The sequence below is a fragment of the Chelonoidis abingdonii genome, chromosome 3 (genome assembly GCF_003597395.2).
Source record: "Chelonoidis abingdonii isolate Lonesome George chromosome 3, CheloAbing_2.0, whole genome shotgun sequence".
NCBI lineage: Eukaryota > Metazoa > Chordata > Testudines > Testudinidae > Chelonoidis > Chelonoidis abingdonii.
Window position 1 is genome coordinate 141463284 of NC_133771.1, and position 24362 is coordinate 141487645.

General features: G+C 44.7%; 1 protein-coding gene across 3 annotated transcripts in view; it reads left to right on the forward strand.

Annotated features, from left to right (window-relative positions):
* Positions 1–24362, forward strand: part of RYR2 (ryanodine receptor 2) — a 749362-nt gene that overhangs the window by 350866 nt on the left and 374134 nt on the right. For all 3 annotated transcript variants that reach the window (XM_075064183.1, XM_075064184.1, XM_075064185.1), the window contains exons 18-21: positions 17626–17744; positions 17960–18093; positions 19075–19316; positions 22159–22351. In XM_075064183.1, the coding sequence (XP_074920284.1) occupies positions 17626–17744; positions 17960–18093; positions 19075–19316; positions 22159–22351 (688 nt within the window). The remainder of the gene's footprint in view (positions 1–17625; positions 17745–17959; positions 18094–19074; positions 19317–22158; positions 22352–24362) is intronic.

The window sequence follows — 24362 nt, forward strand, 5'->3', positions numbered from 1 at the left end:
TTAATCTAAAGCAAACCTTCCTCCCTTGGCAGGGAATAAGGCCCCCTGCTAACACTCTTATGCTGCCCTCTGGCCATGCTGTATCACATAACATACCAGATTTGGCTGAGGACAGGACATCAGAAGACACGCAATGCATTTGGTGGCTGTTTCGCTGACCAAAGGACACTATGAGAACTAACCTAACAACTTGAATCCCCTTAAAGGGACCTGAGTATCTGACACCTGTCGGGTCCCTTTAATTTATCTCAAGTTGGGCACTCTCCAATCATCATGTTTTTGTGATCCAAGATCACTAGCCTCTTTTTTGAAAATTTAGTTTTGAAAATTCATATTTTTGGTAATGTAGTAAAGGGTCAGATGTGTATTATAAATTGTAAAGGAGTCTTTATTAGAAAGTTGCCTGTGCAATTCTGTTGCATAATAAGGCTCATTCTATTCAGGAGTTTATTAGAGGCTGGAAAGATTTTTGAAATCTTTGTTTTTAAAATGTTTACTTTTGTGCTTTTATGATGTGCTTGGAGCTAGTGATAAGCACTTTATAGAAGTTTAAGGGTGAGATTTTCAGAAACACCTAACAGACTTTCAGTGGGACTTGGACTTCTAAATCACTTAGGTGCTTTTGAAAATCCCACCTTCAATCAGTCAATCAAATGCATCCCGCTTCTGTGCTAGGCCACAGAAGTCTTGAAGATTGTTATTTGTGGTACAAGAGTTCAAATGCAGGTTCTTCTGAATTGATCTTATAAAAAGTAGGTTACTTTAGTTCTGGGTGCCTGATTCCAACATGATCTGCAAATTCACTCTTACGTTTGAGCTTTCCTGAATAATGTCTGAGGCTCAATTCTGCAAGTTGCCAAGAGCTCTGACCTCTGAGACAATTAAGCATCTGCTTAATTTTCAGCATGTTAATAGTTTGATTGAAATTAAGGGGACTTGTGTGCTTAACTTTAAGGTTGGTTTATTGGAGTGTGCCAAAAAGTATACATACCACATTCTTTGCAATGATATGTATACAAAATGAATAAATGATTCTTGAAATTATATCTTTTAACCAAAGTATAATTACATGAGGTATTCCACTAAAATAATCAATTAATTTTTCTAAAGTACCATATGTAAAGGAAAAATAGCAATTTCTCTTGGCCAGATTGAAATTTACTTCAGCTTCACTATGGAAATTTTCTAAGTTATGTTCCTGGAGTGAATGTTTTCTTGAATTTCTTCTGGTGAAAATAAGAACATAAGAATGGCTGTACTGGGTCAGACCAAAGGTCCATGTAGCCCAGTATCCTGTCTACCGACAGTGGCCAATGCCAGGTGTCCCAGAGGGAGTGAACCTCACAGGCAATGATCAATTGATCTCTCTCCTGCTGCTCATCTCCACCCTCTGACAAACAGAGGCTAGGGACACCCTTCCTTACCCATCCTGGCTAATATCCATTAACAGACTTAACTGGATAAATTCATGGAGGTTCTCTTTTAATGCTGTTATAGTCCTAGCCTTCACAGCCTCCACAGCCTCGGATTTCCACATGTTGACTGTGTGGTGTGAGAACAACAACACAGGATTTGAAGATGTGTATGGTTCTAAGCAGAACATCCATTTCTTCAGTGATACCTTTCAATGGAGAGTAGTTAGGCTACCAAATACCATTTCTAAGATCGTAGGTGGTAGTCTGTTAATATTCCCATTATAAGCACCACTACATGAAATGATAGCATGAAACCATTTGGGACTATAATAAATACATTTCCAGTGATTTCTTGATGTATTCTTTCTCACCAAATTGAAACTTAAGCTATTTTCAGCACTTCTATCTGAATCCCAATTGCATTACAAAAGAAATTTCAGAAGAAGCTATTTGAGGTCAATTATAATTGAGCGTGGACTCTTTGTTCTTCAAGTAAACCACTTAGAAAATATGTCAGGGGAATGTGATCATTTCTGCCTGGAAATCAGGCAAGTTTTCTAAATTAGAATTGTCTATCCTCTCTCATGTCAGACGGTTCGATTAGGATAACAGTAACACTTCAAACACCAGAACACCTTACTTGGCAAAACACTATCAGAAGAGAGTCTGGAATCAGAATAATTTGTCTAAACTTTAGATTTTAAATAGAATGAGGATCCAGTTTTAGATCACCCCTTGTTTTGATTTTGGTTGTGATGGGGGGGAAAGAGTATCTGTTGAGGTTTTGCAGAGCCAAGATTACCCTGGCTTTGTTTAGTTCTACATTTCAGTCTCCTTATTAAGAATGACTTACACTTTGGGCAAAATTGTGCTTGCTTATTTGCATGGTAGACAATAAACTTGTTCATGCGAATAAGATTAACAGAATTTGATCCTATCTCTCATAATAAGAGACAGTATTTTTTGAAAATCTGTCAATATATAAATATTTTAAATTATTTTATTCTTATTCTGATTAGCAATGATTTGTAAATATCTATAAATCACAAGCTGGTGCCATCATGATTTAGAAAGCTAGGAAACCTTAATGTTAGCTATCCCCAGATTTAAGATATCTATGTGAAGTAGGTCATTCTCAGATCTCTCACTTAGAATCCTAATTGGCCTTTGGGTTTTGAGCTGAAAATCAAATTAAAGATAAACCATTTAGATTCTTTCTTCTCAGTTTAAAAAATGATATAAAAGTCATATTAAAACTCCCATATGTAATTTATATTCCCTCAGGCTTACTGGATGTAGTTTGAGGAGCCACGTAGGTATGAGACAGAATTTGGCTAGAATGTGTCGGGGAAAAGAAGACCACCTCTGTGATTTGATCAGACAGCCTGAGGCACCTTTATTGACTATACACTTGTGCACAAGTGGAGGCCAGCGTGTCCCCATGCAAGGGTTAAGCTGACCTCCTGAATATGAATATGTCTTAGCTTATATAGCCTAAAACCGCACATTAACATATTTCATTAAGTCATTGGTTATACCTTATTTGGTTAATCATATGGCTTACATTACACAAACAATTAATAATTGCTTTATTTGGAACATAAACCCCTATAACCCCCCCAAAGATGCAAGCACAACATGTTTCGTTTCCGTATAGATAGTCCCCTGATAGTCAGGCGGCCTTGACTATTCAGACACCCCTACTTGCGGTTACATTTGGCAGACTAAATAGGCCTATTTGGGGTCCTTGTGACCTGTGTCTAGTTCCCCAATTCCGGCCAGATGGTTTACATGCTGATAAATCATTTTATAGTTTGCTAATATGGCACTATGGCATTTATCTCTATTAAAAGATGATTTAAGCAGGCTGTCAGGACATTAGATTCGGGTTGTTAGGGAAATTCCATACAGGTCTCCTCAACGTGGTAATAATTGTTAGTAGGAATAATAGACTAGGTGGGTTTTCCCCGACAAATGCAAGTAATTGAAATCTTTAAAACTGAAAAGAAGTTAATTTCACTTTCAGACAAATATTTATCTTTAAATAACAGACTTTGAGTGAGATGTGGAGTGTATGGATCTGTGTGTCCTACAGCAATGGTTCTCAAGCTTATTTCCTCACATCCATCTTCTTTGTGTCTGTAGTGGTTTACACCCATGCCTGCTCCCCCGGACTCCTGGCCAGCAGCCACCGCTGTCTGGCTGTCCAGCTCTGAAGGCAGAGGAGAGAGCGGCAGCTGCTGGCTGGGTGCCCAGCTCGGCTAAGTCAGAGTGGTAATACCATATCATGCCACCCTTACTTCTCCACTGCTGCTAGTGGTGGTGCTGCCTTCAGAGTGGAGCGCCTGGCCAGCAGCCTCCACTCTTTGGCAACCTAACTCAGAATGTGCATAGTATGATTTTTTCCCTAAAGTTTGTCCCCCACTCCTAAATATATTCTGTGCCACCCCATTTAAAAACCTCTGTCCTACAGTGCTATAAGATGCATGCTTTATGATTTCACAGCCTTCTGCTGAGGAAAGTGACCAGCTAAAATGAAACACAGCATCTTATATCTGAACTGACCTAATTGTGCATACAAAATAGGTAACCCACCAAAAAGCTGCAGAAAAACATAAAAAAGCCCCTTTTTATAAAGGACATGATCTGTACATATAGGATAAAGCCAGCCTGGAAAACCCAATTTTTAGTCTCCTGATGATTCTTCTAAAACTGATAGAAAAGTGGAAAAATAGAAATTCCAACTTTCATGCTGTCTGAAGTGGTTCATGATCATGAGTGCCAGCCTCAGGGAAGATGGTCAGAATCACAGCAGACACCCCAAACTGGTTGTGCATTCTATAATTAGATTTCACCAACCCTGTAACAAATGTGAACTCCTGGTCGCTGTAACAGTCCTACCATAGAGTTACAGACTGTCCCCTTGGGAACTCCAGTCCATCCTGCTACCCAGTATTTTAGAGCTTTATAGATATTTAAAAAAAAACAACAACCTTAAATTCCATGTGTGGAATGCAGATCATTGAGCATTGGTGTCATGTTCTTATGATGACATACTGCTTAATAAGCTAGCCTTCATATTCTGTCCCATCTTCAGTCTGAATATTGTCTTAATTGGAAAAACTGTATACTAAAAACAATCCTGTTGTATCCAAAATAATGCTGCTAGCAAAATTCCATTGGATGGCAAATAGCCCTGGAAAAGGGTGTTTCTGCTGTGGACTGGTGGTTAGAGTGCAAGACTGAGAGGCAGCAGTTTCTAGTGCCTTTACGCACTCTGCCAGTGATTTGCTTTGTATGATGGGAAGGTCATGTAACTGTTCTGTGCCTTGGTGTCCCCATGATAATACTTATTTACCTGCCATTTGTGAGTGTTGTGCAGCTTACTTTATTAATGTTTCTAAAACTTTTTCAGATTCTTGAATGGTGTAGAATTGGAAACTGATTATGAAAGTCAAACACATATATATAAAAAATCTAGGCTAAAACTAGATAAAAACTAAACCAGGACTGAAGAAAACAGAAACCAGTACCGGGAAACCATTCCTTATTTTTGTCCTGACCTGGAGTTCATTACTGAAGCAAAATTATAAGATGAGAATCTGTGTGAGTGAGAAGGTGTTTGGGATTGGACCTTTTTAGCACTGAGACATCACAGAAGAAACAGAGTGGAAAATGCAAATATTCTGTCTCTTCAGTGCATAAATTAAAACAAGTGTAGTGTCTCACTCTAGAATAAACTCCAGCTGATATTAACCAAGCCTTCTAAAAATTTAAAGAAACAGTAGCATACTGGATAAACGTGTAAAGTGCAAACTGAAAATGACTGAAAATCTATTAAATCTTCTAAATGATGGTCTCCAGGAAACAGCAGAGATGATTTTTTGAGTAAATAGTGGAGAAATCTTTTTTAAAGACACACATGAAAAACAATTATTCTTCTTCGAATGATTGCTCATATCCATTCCAGTCAAGTGTGTGAGCGCCGCGTGCACGTTCGTCGGAGAAACTTTTACCCTAGCAACACTCGGCGGGTCGGCTGGGCGCCCCCTGGAATGGCGCCGCTGTGGCGCCGGATATATACCCCAGCCGACCCGGCCACCCTTCAATTCCTTCTTACCGCCTGTGTTGGTCGTTGGAACAGTGGAGTGCGGCTTAGCTGACCTCCACCTTCCCTAGCTACTTGTAGTTCTTCTTGTTGTTGTTATTTCAATAGTTGTAGTTAATTGTTCTTACATGTATATATAGTTAGTTAGATTTAGTTATAGTTCATAGTTATAGTTGTTAGTTAGTATTTGTTAGCGGGGTTCGGGGGGTAGCCCCTTCCCCGCACCCGGTGCCGGAGCTCATGCCTGGCTCACCGGGTTTCAAGCAATGCTCGGCCTGTCACAGGCCGATGCCAACAGGAGATCCCCACGACCCCTGTTTGAAGTGCCTCGGGGAATCGCACTTATCTGCTTAAGTGCTCAATTTGCAAGGCTTTTAAGCCAAGAACTAAGAAGGAGCGGGACATCAGGTTAAAGCAGCTCCTCATGGAAGCGGCCCTGACACCTTCACCTTCGGCACCGAGCACGAGCCAGTCGGTGAGCAAAGGCACCCCTACGGCACCGGGCACCGCCGGTACGCCTAAGGACTCCCGGCACCGGCCGCCGCCGGCACCGAAATCAACTCCCCGCCGCTCCCTCTCCCCGAGGTCGAAGATGGAGAAGGCTCAGACGGCCCCGACGACACCCACGTCGCAGCCAGAGACTGCGCCTAGGTCGGACTGCCCAGCACCGCCTAAACTGGCACCGTTGACTCCAGCCCCAGGAGGGCCATTGAGCCCGGCGCCTGACAGCTCCCTGGCACCTGCCGTGGTAAAGCTCACTTTGCCTTCTACTCCGGAGACATTTTCTGTGGCGAGAGACTTGATCGCCATTACCAATGCGGCACTGCCCCTACCCCCGGCACCGCTGGTTCAGGTACTACAATCCATGGGCAAGCCGACCCTGACCAGACCGCCGTCTGTCTGCGTAGGAGACCGGCACCGCTCAATGTCACGATCCCACAGACGCTCCAGGTCGAGACATCGCTCCCAGTCCTGGCACCGTTCCTCTCCACAGCACCGGTCGGACTCGCTGCACCGGACAGTCTCTCGCTCCCCATCCCGCTACTCACGGTACCATTCCAGTTCCCGGCACCGACCCAGGCACCGCACCTCTCGGAGCAGATCACGCTGCAGAAACTCGAGATCCCGGTCGACCTCCTGGCACCGGTCCGGTCGCAGGTCCCGGTCTCGTTCTCGGTACCCCTCTGCGTACCGGCACCGATCCTCACAGTCGCGGGGTGCGAGATCCGTCGGGACTTCAGCTCCAGGCTTTTCTGCTCCTCCATGGCCGTCCAGACAGACGTCCATATCGTCCCATGCAGACAGCTATTATGACCAGGACCGTGATACGGAGGTGTCTACGGAGGTTTTTCAGGACACACGTCCTCAGGACAAAGGGCCTCAACAGTGGTCCTTTTGGACACCCTGGGCATACCATCAAGCCCAGGGTGCTCCCCGAGCCCAGACCCGCTCTGCTGCCTCAGAGCATTGGGCACCAGAGGCCACCATTTCCCGCCCCCCTGCAGCTGAGTTGGAAGAGCACACGACCCATCTTCCGGACTACCCGGCCAGATGGAGCAGGAACCTCCCCAGGAGCAAGAGGCCATCCAGGACCCTCTCATTCCTGGGATATCATCCTCCTCCTCCCCGGATGAGGTGGTGGCGGGGACCTCATCATCAGGGCCTCCGCCGATAAACCTCAGGGCCCGTCAGGACCTCCTTTGCAGGGTGGCTCTCAATATCAGCCTCCCAGTGGAGGAGGTCCCGGAAGTCGAGGACCCTGTAGTGAGCATCCTGACCGCGGATGCCCCCACCCAGGTTGCACTGCCGTTTATCAAGACTATCCAGGCCACTGCAGACACCCTCTGGCAGTCTCCAGCCTCCATTCCACCGACGGCAAAGAGAGTTGAGAGAAAGTACATGGTACCCTCTTGGGGGTATGAGTACTTGTACGTTCATCCTCCTTCCTCCTCATTAGTTGTCCAGTCGGTCAACGAAAGGGAGCGCCATGTCCAGCAGGCGCCTGCCCCAAAGTCCAAAGAGGCTAGGCGGATGGACTTCCTGGGTCGTAAAGTGTACTCAGCAGGGGCTCTACAGCTCCGAGTGGCCAACCAGCAGGCTCTACTGAGCCGATATAACTATAACACCTGGGCGGAGGTGGGTAGGTTCACCGAACTGCTACCCCCGGACTCACACCAGGAATTTACTGCGTTCCTGGAGGAAGGCAAAAAAGTGGCCAGGACCTCTCTCCAGGCCTCCCTAGATGCGGCCGACTCGGCAGCCAGAACTTTGGCCTCTGGCATCACCATGAGACATATCTCCTGGCTCCAGGTCTCTAACCTGCCTCCTGAGCTTCAGTACACCATCCAGGACTTACTCTTTGATGGCAAGGGTTTGTTCTCAGAAAAGACTGATCCCAGGTTGCAGAGCCTGAAGGATAATAGGGTCATCAAGCGCTCGTTGGGCATACATACCCCTGTGACCCAACGTAGACCCTTCAGACCCCAACCCCACCGCCCGTACTTTCCGCCTCGGAACAGACAGGACCTCAGTAGGAGGCGTGGGCGGGGTGGCCGTAAACACCAATCTGGTCCTCAAGGGGGCCAAAACCACGGGCCCTCTAAGGCACCACCGGGCCTAAGTCCAACTTTTGAAGGTGCGCCCGGGGACGGCGTACCAGTCTTTTCCAACTGTCTCTCCTACTTCCTCCCGGCGTGGTCCCAACGGACTTCGGACCTTTGGGTTCTACGCACGGTGAAGCAAGGATACCACCTCCAATTTGCTTCATCCCCGCCTTCCCGCCCCCCCGTCCCGGTCCCTCTTCAGGGACCCTTCTCATGAGCAAGTCCTCTTACAAGAGGTACAGTCTCTCCTCGCCGCGGGAGCCATAGAGGAGGTACCATTGGTCGAGAGGCGGAAGGGCTTTTACTCCCGCTATTTTCTGATTAGCAAGTCCAAGGGAGGCCTCAGACCTATCCTAGACCTGCGAGGACTCAACAAATGGATGCTCAAGTTGAAGTTCTGCATGGTCTCCCTGGGAACTATTATCCCGTCCCTGGATCCTGGAGACTGGTATGCCGCCCTCGACATGAAGGATGCGTACTTCCATATTGCCATCTTTCCACCACACAGGAAGTACCTTCGCTTTATGGTCAACCACCAGCGCTTCCAATTCACAGTCCTTTCCTTCAGCCTCTTCACAGCCCCAAGGGTGTTCACGAAGTGCATGGCCGTCGTCGCTACCCACCTCTGCCGGCAGCAGATACATGTGTTCCCGTATCTGGACGACTGGCTCATCGAGGGGACCTCTCAGACTCAGGTCCGACAGCATGTCGGCATAATCATGGACCTATTCTCCTGGTTGGGCCTACTCCTCAACACCGAGAAATCCACCCTGGTCCCTACACAAAGGCTGGACTTCATAGGGGAAACCCTGGACTCCACTCAAGCCAGGGCCTACTTGCCTCAGCCCCGCTTCCAGACGATCGTCTCGATCATCCGGAGTCTGCAGGCCTCCCCAATCACCTTGGCTCGCACCTGCCTCGGCCTGCTGAGACATATGGCCGCATGTACTTATGTGACCAAGTATGCCAGGCTTTGCATGCGACCCTTTCAAATGTGGCTCCATTCGGTCTTCTGCCCGGGCAGGGACCCTATAGATGTCCTGGTGACAGTTCCCCCTGAGACCCCTCCGCTCCCTCGATTGGTGGCTAACTCCATCCTTCGTATGCGCAGGGACGCCGTTTCACCCACAGCCGCCGTTGCTGGCCTTAACGACGGATGCGTCATCCCTCAGTTGGGGGGCCCATCTAGGTCACCTTCATACCCAGGGCCTTTGGTCACCCCAGGAGCTGACGCTCCACATAAACGTCCGGGAGTTGAGAGCAGTCCGCCTCGCATGCCAGGCGTTCCAGCAACATCTTCACGGCCGTTGCATATCTGTGTTCCCAGCCAACACAACAGCCATGTACTATATCAACAAGCGGGGGGGACCCACTCGTCTCCCCTGTGTCAAGAGGCCATTCGACTCTGGGACTTCTGTATAGCCCACTCGATAGACCTGGTAGCGTCCTTTCTCCCGGGGGTCCAGAACGCGCTAGTGGATCGGCTGAGCCAGTCTTTCCACTGTCATGAATGGTCCATAAGGCCGGACGTCATCCATTCGATCTTCCGGAGGTGAGATCTGTTCGCCTCCCGCTCAAACAGGAAGTGCCAGGAGTTCTGCTCCTTTCAGGGTCTCTCTCCTGGGTCGATCACGGACGCATTCCTCCTGCCATGGAGGCACCACCTGCTATACGCCTCCCCTCTGTTTCCTCTGGTGCACAAGGTCCTGTTGAAGCTTCGCCGGGACAAAGCGCATCTGATCCTGATTGCGCCTGCATGGCCCAGACAGTACTGGTACACCACCCTGCTAGATCTGTCTGTGGCCACTCCTGTTGCCCTCCCTCTTCTTCCAGACCTGATCACGCAAGACCACGGCAGGCTTCGCCACCCAGACCTGTGAGCCCTCCACCTCACGGCGTGGCTCCTGCACGGCTAAACACAGCGGAGTTGCGCTGTTCCGCTCCGGTACAGCATATTCTCCTCAGTAGCAGGAAGCCTTCCACCCACTCTACATATTTGGCAAAGTGGAAACGCTTCTCTTGCTGGTGCTCAGCACAGGACGTTACTCCCTCAGAGGCCTCAATTCCCACGGTCCTAGACTACCTCTGGTACCTTAAGCAGCAGGGTCTGGCGACATCCTCTCTGAAGGTGCACTTAGCGGCTATATCCACTTTCCATTCAGGCGAGGGTGGTCACTCCGTGTTCTCCCACCCCTTGGTCTCTCGGTTCATTAAGGGCCTAGAGCACCTCTATCCCCCTGTACGTTGCCCTGCCCCTACCTGGGATCTCAATTTGGTCCTGAACAGACTAATGCAACCGCCCTTTGAGCCGCTAGCAACTTGCTTGCTCCTGTACCTGTCGTGGAAGACAGTCTTCCTGGAGGCCATTACATCGGCCAGGCGGGTCTCCGAGCTGAGACCGCTCACTGTGGGCCCGCCGTACACTGTCTTTCATAAGGACAAGGTACAACTGCGACCTCATCCGGCGTTCCTCCCTAAGGTAGTGTCTGCCTTCCATACCAACCAGGACATCCTTTCATATTAACCAAGATATTTTTCTACCGGTCTTCTTCCCGAAGCCGCACGCATCCCGCTGGGACCAGCAGCTACACACCCTGGATGTCCGCCGGGCTCTCGCATTCTACATCAGCAGAACTAAAGCCTTCAGACGCTCGCCCCAGTTATTCATAGCAGTGGCGGAGCGTATGAAAGGTCTCCCTGTAACTTCCCAGCGGATTTCATCATGGGTGACATCCTGTATCCGGACGTGCTATGACTTAGCTCATGTCCCAATTGGCCGGCTCACCGCCCATTCTACTCGGGCTCAAGCCTCGTCTGCCGCTTTCCTGGCCCAGGTCCCCATCCAGGACATACGCCGGGCGGCTACCTGGTCGTCCGTGCATACCTTTACATCGCACTACGCGCTGGTTGAGCAATCTAGAGACGATGCTGCCTTCGGCTCAGCGGTCTTACTTTCCGCAACATCTCACTCCGACCCCACCGCCTAGGTAAGGCTTGGGAATCACCTACTGGAATGGATATGAGCAAGCACTCGAAGAAGAAAAGACGGTTACTCACCTTTGTAACTGTTGTTCTTCGAGATGTGTTGCTCATCTGCATTCCACATCCGCCCTCCTTCCCCGCTGTCGGAGTAGCCAGCAAGAAGGAACTGAAGGGTGGCCGGGTCGACTGGGATATATATGCGGCGCCATAGCGGCACCACTCCAGGGGGCGCCCAGCCGACCCGCCGAGTGTTGCTAGGGTAAAAGTTTCTCCGACGAACGTGCACACGGCGCGCACACACCTGACTGCAATGGATATGAGCAACACATCTCGAAGAACAACAGTTACAAAGGTGAGTAACCGTCTTTTTTTATTCTTGGTGTCTCAAATTTCATACACTAGGGATTACTGCATCTGACTGAAATTATCTGCTAGTCTTCAGACTTCTTTTTCCACTTCATGTTGACCCACTAAGATAGAATCTCCTGCCAGCATTTATAATTAAAACCCTCCACATCCCACTGTTGCTTGTGTGGATGAAGAGATCATGTAAAAGAAGAAACATCTTTGGTTTCAAATCTGTGAGATGTTTTGTTTCCATTGTTTCTGTTAAAGGAACTCATAGCAGTAAACACATTTTACTTGACTGGATCACTGTTAGGCGGCTCCAAGGAGAGAGGGACAGGCCCAGTTGGTTTACCATAAACAAATAGGTATATGTCAATCAATGTGTGATCAAGTTGCACGTTCAGAGATGTTGTCCAAGAATGCAGGGCACTTTTCCATGGGAGGATATGGCTGCCAGGAGAGCATCTGCATCTGTAAGGTTTTCTCTGTGTTTGATACCCAGGGCTCAGTTGCTACAGTGATAATGTGTGATGGATAGAGGAGTGGCTGGTTGGTTTGGAAATGGAGTCTAGGAGATAATTCTTGTTCCTTCCACATTGTTTACTTCTTCAGCATAGCTTTTTTTTACTGTATTAAAAACAAACCAAAATCTTGGAAAATAAACCCTAAATATTATGATTGAATCCATAATCTTAGTGTTGTTCTATCACACAAGCCTGGAAATTCAAAAGTTATGGTTGCCACAGTAACCCTAACTTAGTAATACTGGATCTCATGACGTGTGAAGTACTGTTGGATTACTGTTCATGATGTTAAATGTACACTATAGTGAGGCAATGAGATGTGTCCAAATTAATACTGTGTTGGAATGTACTGACTTACGTGCACTGAAATTTCCAGGCTTAATAGTGCACTGACTAGGACTCCATTCTAAGAGGAGTGGTTGCTCTTGGCCCTAAGATTTACCTTCCTCTATTCAGTGAGCTTGGCTGGCTGTTCAGCAGTACTATGGACTTGATCCAGTTCTCACTGAAGTCCGTGAAAATCCCAGTGACAATTATTAGCTCACATTTTATGTGGAATACAACTAAGCTGGACTTTCAGTATCAAATGAGTTGAAATTGGTTGTTGCGCTATAGATTGCTACAGACAGAGCAGCCCTAACTCATTGAGGATAAATGGGTGGAGCTGGGAGTCCTGTGGAAGCAAAAAAACCCTTTTTATTAAAAAAAAGAATGACTGACTAAAAGGTATCCATAATCATTTATTTGCAAATTGTTTTATCTTTCTACTAGCATTTATTTTTCATAGAAGGATTATACATTGCACTACCTACACATCTTCCCCCAATAAAACCAATGTAAAATGTTTTATTTTAAAATTAAAACTGTAGCATTCTCTAAAAGCAATAAACCACACCAGGAGTTAGATACTGATGGATTTCTTGGAGGTTTTGGGACTTCCATTTTATATGTCACGAAGAAGCATGTATCAATAGCCTACCAACACCTACCTGTTGTGGCTTATTCCTACAGTAAAGCTATTAATAGCATTAAGTTATTTATCTTTGATCATACAAATATTCTAGAGAAGTTATTGCAACTCCTCTAGAAGGGAACTTTATGGTATTTTTATAGAGAGCATAGATTTCTTTATCATAATGGATTCCTGAATTATGCTTATATTATTCCATATTTGTTTCATACATGAAGAGGTTGGTTAGCTAATGCAAGTGGGTTCATTTTAAGGCCACTTGAAATATACTAATTACTTACGTGACAGACCCAGGCCAGTGGGGTGCAGGAGTCTGGTAGAGGGCAAATATACTGGTCACTGGGTGAGTACTTTTCTGTTCCATGAGTGACCAGAGCAGGGTCTGCACTCGAGTAGTCAGGAACTTGCTAGAACCAATTAAGGCAGACAGGCTGATTAGAATACCTGCAGTCAATCAAGGCAGGCTAATCAGGGCACCTGGGTTTTAAAAGGAGCTCTCTCCAGTCAGACGGGGAGGAGCCAGAGGAGAGGAAGTGCGTGTGAGGCGCTGGGAGCAAGAGACACAAGGAGCTGAGACTGAGAGGGTGTGCTGCCGGAGGACTAAGGAGTACAAGCGTTATCCGACACCAGGAGGAAGATCCTGTGGTGAGGATAAAGAAGGTGTTTGGAGGAGGTCTTGGGGAAGTAGTCCAGGGAGGTGTAGCTGTCACACAGTTGTTACAAGAGGCACTATAGACAGCTGCAAATCCATAGGGCCCTGGGCTGGAACCCGGAGTAGATAGTGGGCCCGGGTTCCCCCCAAACCTCCCAACTTCTGATCAGACACAGGAGGAGTTGATCCAGACTGTGGGGGAGATCACTGAGGTGAGCAAATCCGCCAATAAGCGCAGGACCCACCAAGGTAGAGGAGGAACTTTGTCACAACATTAATTCTTTCCAGGCCTGTTGTATTTAAATTTTTCCTCTTTTCTCGTTTTATTTTCAGAAACACTAATTACTTTGCATAATGTGGCATTCCGTAAATCCTATAATGATTTATTCTCTTTAGATATTTGCTATTTTTTGTTTTGTTAGGTAGTTTAGAGTATTTTTTAGATTCCTTGAGTCCCTGCAAACAGCTTATTGCACGCCAGACTGTGTTCTGTTGTTTCTTGAATTGTCTACCAAACCATTTATTTTTCTCATTAAAAGATGTCAACATGTTGTATTCAATTTGTTTTGCTGTGTCCATCCTTACTGGAGGGTTGGTGTAGTAGCCTTGCTTTAAATTGCTTCTTTTCTCTCATCTGGATGTTCTGTTTCTCACAACAGCAACAAAATTCACATCAATAAATCAGAGTAAACCTTTTGTCACTTGAAGAATATTTCTTTTGTGTGTCCAGATTGTGTTTTTATTGTGAGTCAGTTGGAACTCAATAATAAAAACATGTTCATAAAGTCACAGTTCTCTACACCCCTCTGGCAAACGCTAGCAAGCTTTCCGAGTTTTGACAGAAACTTGTTCTAGATTTTATATGCTGAGGACCGTAGACAGTTGTTCGGTTGCTCCCTCACGCTATAGTCTTCAATGTCGTGATCACATGCTATGATTTCTTCTTTAGTCAGGGCCTGATCCTAGGCCCACTGCAGTCAGTATTAAAAATCTCATTCACTTCTGTGGGATTTGTTTCAGGAGCTCAGCGTGCATGACGGATGAAGTGTAATGAATACGTCAGATGAACAGTATTTATTTTTATCCTTATTCTTTAGTAAGTGTCCTCTAACTCATTTACTACACACTGTCCATCATGTGCGCTGAGGACCCCAACCTTTGTGGGGTTAGGAGTTCTGATTGATGGGAGTGATGTTATTTTTGCTTTTCTTCCTCCCAGCTGCTGAGAAGAGTGAGAATGTGTCTCTGCCCTTTTAGCTGCAGGGAGGTGTGATGACAGGCATTTCCCCTTCCTCCTGACACACTAGCGAATGAGAATATCCTTCATTTCTAGTTTCTGGGAGGTCAGCAAATACGTCCTCCATTCCTATCTGCAAGAAGATGGGGGATTTCTGTCCTTTTCCTCTCTGATGCTTGGTGTAATAGATGCTCCGGGTTCTGAGGTAGTAGTTGATGGTTTATTCTTCCCTTCGCTCCATCTCTAATGCAGCTGAGTGTTGCAGAGAAGTACTGGCTGATACTTCCTTCCATAGAAGAGAGGGAATAGATGCTGTGGTGTTACCACTGCCGTCCTACAGGAAAAGAGCAAGGCATGGAGCATGTGTCTCACCCAGAGAGTCAGGATGTGTTCTTGGAGACAAGGGGTGTGGGAGAGGCAGAAGGTCACAAGAGACGTGACAGGACTAACACTGCACCTTGTGTAACTGCTTGGTCAAAACTACTTCTCAGCCCTCCTTTTCTTTGCTGTGACTTATTTCTTCTGGTGGCAGCAACAGCAGTGGTTGGTAGCAATTAACTGCATGTGTGATGCTTGTGGCTGCCAAATTTGGAGGCCTCCTGAAGCAATGGTGCCTGGGCCCAGTACACATGGGATCTTGTCTTACTGCACCATTGTAGGGAACCGATTTAAGTCTAATGATTCGTAATGGCAATGACTGCTGGTTTATTGGGATGATAATTACATTTAATTGAGAGGCTGCAGGTGATTTAATGGTTCTTAGTTCTTTGTGTGTCTCAATTTCATGCTGATTCTATTTGTTGCTCCTTAAACAACAGCAGCTTTCAGTCCCTGATTAGCTGTGATATACACAGAGAGCATGAAGTGCTTCAGGATGTTCTGCTCTGGCTGTGAGAATGTTCCCTCCAAAACAGTGACATACACTGGGTCACTGTGTTAGGAATCTCACCTCTGCCTCTCCTGCAGCACTGGGCAGGATTCAAAGTTCCAGTTTTAGTGCATTGTTAGTGTGACTGAAATACATAGATATTTTTACATATTTCAGACAATATTATCTTGGGGGGAATATAAACACACACAGAGACAGTGTGTGTGTGTTATGTATGTAGTACATAAGTAGGGTGAAATCTTGGCCCTTTTGAAGTTGGTGGGAGTTTTGCCATTGACTTCAGTGAGGCCAGGTTTTCTCTCATATTTTAAGCTTGTGAACAATATTTATCAAATATATCTGCAGAGATCAAAGTGAATTGCAATATATTACTGTTCTGTTAACCTTTCCCCTAAATCCACTTGTCTGCTAAGCCTACCAGTAACAATATCAACATAATATTCTTTTATTTGTTCACTGTATACTGTTGAAGGCACCAATATTAAAACTTTGTCTGTTACTGGGCAAATGCAGTGTGCAGTGAAGGCTATGTGTAGTAATCTATATAATACGATTACTGGGATGTCACTCTGTGTCACTCTGAAGCCTAAACTGTCCAAGTCAGTGTGAAGTGATGGAAACTGCTACAAGCGTGGTTGAGAGCTATTTTGTTCATAATATCAACTGGTTGTATCATAGCTGGTTTTCGGTCTGTTACCGTCCGATTTTTTTAATTTCTCAGTCACTTTGACTTTACGAATTACCGTACACCAAACAGGTATAAAGTATTTATCTGCGCCATGCCGAGAGTTCTAGACCTTTGTGATATTGGAAGTAGGTCAGCTAATTATCAGCCTTACTTAACAGCTGACGTGCATGCAGCAATTTTATTGGTAGTATGAGGGTGACTGGACAGACAGTGGATTACCCATCTCCTGGTATGGTCAATGGGCCTGAAGCCAGCAAGTGCCCACTGTTTCCCTACAGTCTATCCGCATGTCGAAATGAGGCTGCCCTTAATGAGACTGGGTGCCTCCTCCCACTGTTTTCAGTGGGACTGAAGCCATCCCCCCACATACAATGGCTGCCACACTATCACTGATGTACAACAGAGGGAAAGTGAGGAGCAGTAGAGACTCTGTGAAAGGTGAATTGGGATAATGAGAGGGAGTGGGATGCTGGGGAGGACCAGGAGGCTGATGATGATGCAGGGGAATGGGGGGCTGTTATATGGGGGCAGGAGAGGGCACAGAGGATAGTGGTGGGGATGGGAGATGGAGAGGGTAGAACAGCAGCTCCCCCAGACTGGGGGTAGTGGTGGGTAAGGGGAGTCCCCTCCAAGCAGCCAGGGGAAGGCAGTGTTGCGAGCTCTCAAAAACTGATCACAAATCACAGGATTTTAGTGATGACACAAAAGGCTTCTCTGTTCCTACAATTTTCAGAAGGGGCCATGTGGGCAGAACTCTGTGCTAGAGCCCTGGGGCTGAGGATACAGACCTGCCCTGTCACCGAGTCCTGCCTTCATGCAATACCCTATAGGAGAGAGAGGGTCCGGGGCAGTACGATGTGGGCCGGGGGAGGGGGAATTTGGGAAGTTGTGCTACTGGGACCTGGGCAGAGGAGAAACCCCAGAGCAGCTGGGGAGTGGGGGAGTCAGGGAAATGGTGCTTCAGGTCCAAACAACTGGAAGGGAGATTGGTATGTTTGAGTTAGGTGAAGTGAACCAAAGTTGTCACATGCACAATATCAAATTGCAATTTTTACATGTTTTGCATTCGTATGCTTGTTGCCTAATATTTTTGTCCAGCAGTCACTTTGGCATCACACGACTCTACAGATTTCGCTGGGGCAATAGTACAGGCTTTCAGCTAGTGATATTATATAATCAATACATGATTGCTATTTTTTACTTTCTCAGGAATTCTGGAGGTTTTGCACTGTGTGTTGGTGGAAAGTCCAGAAGCTCTAAACATTATTAAGGAAGGACATATTAAATCGATTATCCGTCTTTTGGACAAACATGGAAGAAACTATAAGGTGCGCAAGAAACTTCTATGAATAGATGAACTGCAGTGAATAAGAAAAGCATGTTATCTGTAAAAGTGAAATTCCAAATGGTTTAATGTGTAAGATGTGTATCTCATTCAAAGGGATGGGGTATCAATACGGTTCCTTTCAGTAGTCCATGCTGATTATTAATGTTGTAATATGAAAAGAAAATTACAGTGAAAAGAACTTAATTTCTTTTATAGGTTTTAGATGTCTTGTGCTCTCTCTGTGTATGCCATGGAGTAGCTGTGCGGTCTAATCAACATCTTATCTGTGACAATCTCCTACCAGGAAGAGATCTCCTCCTACAGACACGCCTTGTGAATCATGTGAGCAGGTAAAAGAAAAATATTTACTTAAATATAGATCAGCAAAGCAAAAGGAATTTGAGTTCTTGTGCTAAGACGATATCTGCAGTCATTAAGAGAAAAAATCTATTTAACCGCACCACAGGAATCTGTGAATTTTTCTGAAGACAATCCATTAACTGGCATATTATGGCTTTGATAAATTATATCCATAAAAATCAGAACAGGGACGATAGCCAGCCGTCTTAAGTAAAAACAACCCTAAACTTAATTCTGGGGCAGTGTTAGCTTGAGAATCAGGGTGCTCTAAATGACTCCCTGATACATCCCCATTCCTGCACTGAGCATATGCTTGTGCAGGAGAGAATTTGACCTTTCAGGTGAAGGGTCCTATGCCCAGCAAGTAAGTCATTTAATCATTGACTGGGAGAAAAAATGTAAATATAAAAATGTGAATGATGATAATGTGATAGCAGACTTTTTAAAAAAGTCTTTTAAAATCAAGAATGGGTGCCTTCCTTAAAAAACAAAACAAAACAAAAAAAACCCCATCACCATAGGCTCTAGCTCAAACAGAATTTATGGACATGACATGAAATTATAGGGTAAAGTTCTATGGCCTGTGTTACACAGGAGGTCAGACTAGATGATCACAAGGGTCCCTTCTGGCCTTAAAATCTATGAATGAACTTCTGAACAACCATAATGTTTTGTTCAGAGTTACGAACAACCACTATTCCCAAGATTCTACTGTACTTAAGTGCAAAGTATTATTACAGGTATTTGATTAGTAGTGCTGGTTTAATTGCAGGAAATTACAATTTTGATTGAACTGTATGGGAAGCTTTTCCACTAGAAATTCTGAGGAACTTTAATTTTGTTCTTTACTTTTAATGAAACAAGACATACAATAAGTGGTAAACACAAACTGAGAAAAAGAAGTCTAACTACTGTAACATGTTCTTCTGATCTGTTTTCATGGCTAGCCATTTTTTCCCCTTTGTTTTAAGCATGAGACCCAATATCTTCCTTGGGATCAGCGAAGGCTCCGCCCAATACAGAAAATGGTACTATGAGCTTATGGTGGACTACGTGGAGCCCTTTGTGACAGCAGAAGCAACTCATCTTCGAGTGGGCTGGGCTTCAACAGAGGGCTATTCACCATACCCTGGAGGAGGTGAAGAATGGGGTGGAAATGGTGTTGGCGATGACCTGTACTCTTATGGATTTGATGGTCTTCATCTGTGGTCAGGTAAAGCATTTTTAATTTCTTGATAAAGGGATGTGGAACAGCCATTTCCAGGAAGTCTGTGGTATCTAGCAGCATCAAAATAAATCATGTATGTAGATGAATGCTAGGAGGGGATTCCATTTGGGGTAAAATGCAGAATCATATTCCCATCCTGGGGTTTTTCAAGTTGACTACTCTAATCTAAAAGATGGTTTTATTCAAAACAATGCAATTTATAGATGGAATTTGGTTCCACCTAAGGCTTTTTTTTTTTCTTCAAACAGTGCACTCCAAAGCTTTGCTTTAAAACTTCAAAGGTACAGAAAATGAAGTCTGACAAGCATTCTCGCAGTGGTAGACTGAATTTCTAATTCCTCTGTGATATTATAAGACCAACATGAGAGATTTCAGTCACATAGATTTTTGGGGGGTTTCTTTGAGATACTGATTTTAGCTAAAGCCAGACAGTGGGAACTTATGTAAGCATACTGGCCTATCCAATCTCTGTATGTGATGCATATTGAATTTGTTTGAATATGTAGTAAGAAAACTTTTGTATCATACATTTTAGAAGTACTTCTCTGTGTAAAAAGGAAAGGAACAGCTGTACCACGCCCAGCCCTGTCTCCCGGCGGGGCTGCTGTACAGACGGAGGAGAGCCTGCGTGAGAGGATTGGGGGCGGTACAGTTGTGCCGGAGGAGCTGTTGGCATGGGGCTGCCCAATGGCACCATGTTCTGCTCCTTTCCCCACTGTAGTTCCCAGGAAAGCCCTGCGATTCAGGGCCCTTCCGCGGAGCTGCATCTCCTCCAGCTCTGTCTGTACAGCAGGAGCCCTGGTGGAGGACAGGGATGGGGAATGATACAGCCACCAGAGGAGCTGCCGGCCTTCTGCTCCTTTCCCCGCTACAGTTCCCTGGAGAGCCTTGAACCACAGGGCTCTCCGGGAACTGCAGCGGGGAAAGGAGCAGAAAATGGGGCCAACGAGTGGCCCCACGCCAGCAGCTCTTCACACCAGCAGCTGTACTGCCCCCAGCCCTATATTCTGGCACTGCTGCTGTACAGACGGAGGAGACCCTGCGTGGAAGAGTTGGGGTGGTACAGTCACACTGGAGGAGCTGTGGGCATGGGGCCGCCCAGCAGTCCCACGTTCTGCTCCTTCCGATGCTGTGGTTCTGAAGTCTCCAGTGGGAGGGAGGAGGACAGAGCCCCACCTATCCCCAGGGTAAGGGAGGGTGGATCGTGGGGGCATCAGGCTGGGAGGGGGGCAGGGAGGAGTCACATGCAGGGTCATGTGGAAAGGTCATGTGCCTCCTATTATCTGCCCCCTCCTCCTATTGGTAAGGAATGGATTACACTTGCACCTCTGATGAGAACTGTATGTAGTATTCTAATATCAGTTTTACCAATGAAGCATACTAAGATCAAATCACCTTTCTGCTATTACTTACTACTCAGTTTATGTCACGAAGGGTCACATTAGCCCTTTTTGACACCCTACGTGGCTGATATAGTTTAAAAGTAGGTGTTCTGTATTTAATACATACACTGATTTGCCCCACATATTCCAAAAATTATAGGTCTTATTTTTCGAATCCATTTCCAGAGGTTTTTCACTTGCATATTTCTTGCTATATCTCACATTATAGATAAACGAAATGCCAGAAGTGTGTTATTTCTTGCTTTCAGTTTCTTCTGTTGATGACTTTTCTTGGGGATTAGGAATTTTATATGTAATACAATGAGATGTGTTATTTAAATGTGGGGCGGGGGGAGAGGGGAGAATGATACATTCCAGGGTTAATTGAGGTCAGCGCAAAGTGACAGACACATCTATGATGAAAAAGTATTTACTAATCTTTATTATTTTTTGTTTTAGAGCTTGATTATGCGACCTTTTATTTACGCTGAATAGTACCATACTCCACAAAGTAAAAACACTCTGGCCCTTAATGATAATTCCTGATTTTACATCTTCAAATCACTTTACAAAAAACAAATTTATGTTCATCTTGGATGATGAGACATACTATAGATTAGCATTTTGATATATTTTACTCCACGCTCTACCATGTGCTCATTGATAATAGAAGAGAAGATCTAATTTTTTTTTAGGATTAAGGTATTCAGCACTCTTCATAGTTCGATTAGTATTTGATAACTGAAACAAAAATCAAAATAATATACATTTCTAATGCAAGCATGTGACGTGCATTGTTGCATCTTCAGTGAATGTTCTGGGGAGTTGTGTTCGTTCAGTGTATACATTAAACAATATTTACACAGAATATAAAGGGAAGGAATTTTTGATGCAAGCTCCTATTGTTGTGATTGTGGTATTTGGATGCTCAATAGTGAGATGAAGGACTTTTATTTTCAAACTGGCAACAAGCACTAAAAGTCAGAAATACTGATCTTCTGTTGGTCAGTGGCTCAGAAGCATCCTTAGAGAGCCCAGGTAAGACCCTGGCCAGCTAATGTAGGCATTTTTTTAGAAGGTGTAATTTTTTCTCCTTCAGGTTTTAACCTACTTTTTGCAATTTGGAATTGTAGTGTAAATGGGAGTAAAATTTCAGTTTTATGAGGTTTTTTGAGCCTTAAAACAGGACCATTATTTATTTCCAGATGCATTAAGCACAATAACTAAAATAGTTTTTGCAGATGCCATTGGGTGCATATCTGCACTTTATTACAAGCTTACTATTAACTCTTTGATAATCTAGTATTGATGTCTCTGAGTCCAGGCACGTGTACTCCATCTGTTTACCTCATTATTTTTTTTTAAGTAAATTTTTCAGGTTTTAGTAAAACCTTTTCTATGTGACTCTCTCAAGTTGTTCAAAATGTATTTCCTTTTTTCCATAGGCTGTATTGCACGGACAGTCAATTCTCCCAATCCACATTTGTTAAGAACGGATGATGTCATCAGCTGCTGTTTGGATCTAAGTGCCCCAAGCATCTCATTCCGGATAAATGGTCAACCAGTTCAAGGGATGTTTGAGAATTTTAACATAGATGGTCTCTTCTTTCCAGTCGTCAGCTTCTCTGCAGGAATAAAGTTAGCATTGATTGTAGTTTTTTCCTGTTTTCAGTGAACATGTCCAATTATTTCTCTGCTACCTTCCCCCTCATTTCCCTTTCTGACATTTGCCTTCTTGGCACATTGCCTGTTCCATAAAGGTGAAGTGAGGTAAGAGCCAAAAGGAGTCTTGAAGGGATGATGCACCTGGCATTTGTCAGCATGCGAACATGTTCAGGTATTTCACTAATATGCTCCACTTAGGATTTAAAAACATTTTCTGTCTCCCTCTTATTCTTCAACACAACACACATTGCTAGCATTCACTGCCAGGCCAGCCTTTAAGCTAAACTAAAAGAAAAACATCAATTTATATACATGAATTTTTCTGATTTCTGCAATGCAAAATAACGTACTTTCCATAACGCGCCTGTGGCAGTGTAGTCTCTGTTAGTTGAAGATAAACAAGCAAAATTGGTCAATTCTGTCTGCCAGTTGGATGCACTCTGGGATTTTTTGCTAATGCTAAGCTCTCATAGCATTGTCTACCAGTAAAATGTTCTAACTAAAACTAAAAGCTGACTCTTTTGGGACCTGAAAAAGAGCTCTGTGTATGCTCAAAAGCTTGTGTGTCTCCAACTGAAGTTGGTCCGATAAAAAGATATTACCTCATCTACCTTGTCTTTCCAGTAAAATTTTCTAGCATCTGTAATCTGGCCTCAGTTATACATGCTCATGTCACTTCCTGGCTGTACTACAGTAATGCTATCTTCCTGCATATGCAGCTGTGGACCCCAAGGAACATCAACTAGCACAAAATGCAGTAGCTTGTCTCTTCAGCAACACATGCTACTGCTAAGCCATGAAACCTGTACTCTGCTCACAATGCAGTTTTTCAATAGAAAAGCAACTCATATTCAGGGTCTTAGTCCTCTTCTTCAACAGTGCTCAATGGTTTGGGCTCATGATACTGAAAAGATTGCTTCACATTTTGGGATCCAGACTACTGTCCGCAGACCCATTGCCTAGGCGCAATGGGACCACATACTGCAAGGCTAAAGCTCATCCATGCAAGCCCAAAGCTTTGCTGGCGGCTGCTCCTACAGGAATTAACCATCACTGATCATTCCTTTCATTCCAAATGCAAAGTTCACTTTTTTCCACATTACTTCTGCTAATATATACACATAATAGAATGTATATATAAAAATTATATTTAAAAAACCTCCCCCCACAATTTCTCCTTGAGGAGAAGGAGAAAAGAAAGAACCATATGTGAGTGATATTAGTCAAATAGCTCAATGGACTTCGGGAAGGTGTTGAGATACTACAGGGATGAGGGCCATATAAGAACCAGAATAGAATAGAATGGAATACACAACATTCTCCTGTTGTGCAACTCTACTGAAGCCATTGTAGTTACACTAGGGATTAATTGACTTTTTTTTTTTTTTGTATCTTCCAAATCACACTACACCCAGATGAATTTCTCAGTTTTGTATCACTAATTTATGCTCATCTCTGTACTCAGAGCCTTGCAGTGATGAAAGGCATCATTGTACAGCTGCAGAACATGGAAATGTGGAAAACTTGTAATGCTGAAAGTAAAATGAATTTTCTGTGTTGCGTTCTGAAGGTTTCATATGCTACTGGAGAGAGTATGGAATGATTTTTCACTGAGTTTTTAGATCTCATTTTTCACATCTCTCTAACTTGAAGGATATCAGAGGGAAAGGTTCTGGGCCTGGTTTTATCTCTGGCAATTAGTTTGTGGCCAGGGTTGTGGCCAAACTTTGGATGGATGCTAAGAACATCATTGCCTTCTAGGCATCTTTAGCAAGCTGATATTCTCTCACTTTCTTGTCTGTTATCCTCCATCTCTCTAAAACTCTCGGATTAGCTTGTGGGTTGGCTCAATCTCTTCTGGTTATATACTTGTTCCTTCTTCCTCCCCACAGTCTCCAGTGCCTATTAGCAGGTTACATTTGAGAGGAAAGCGTTTAATATAGTAAAGAAGTTGCAGCACTGATGGTTTTAGATTGCCATTGAG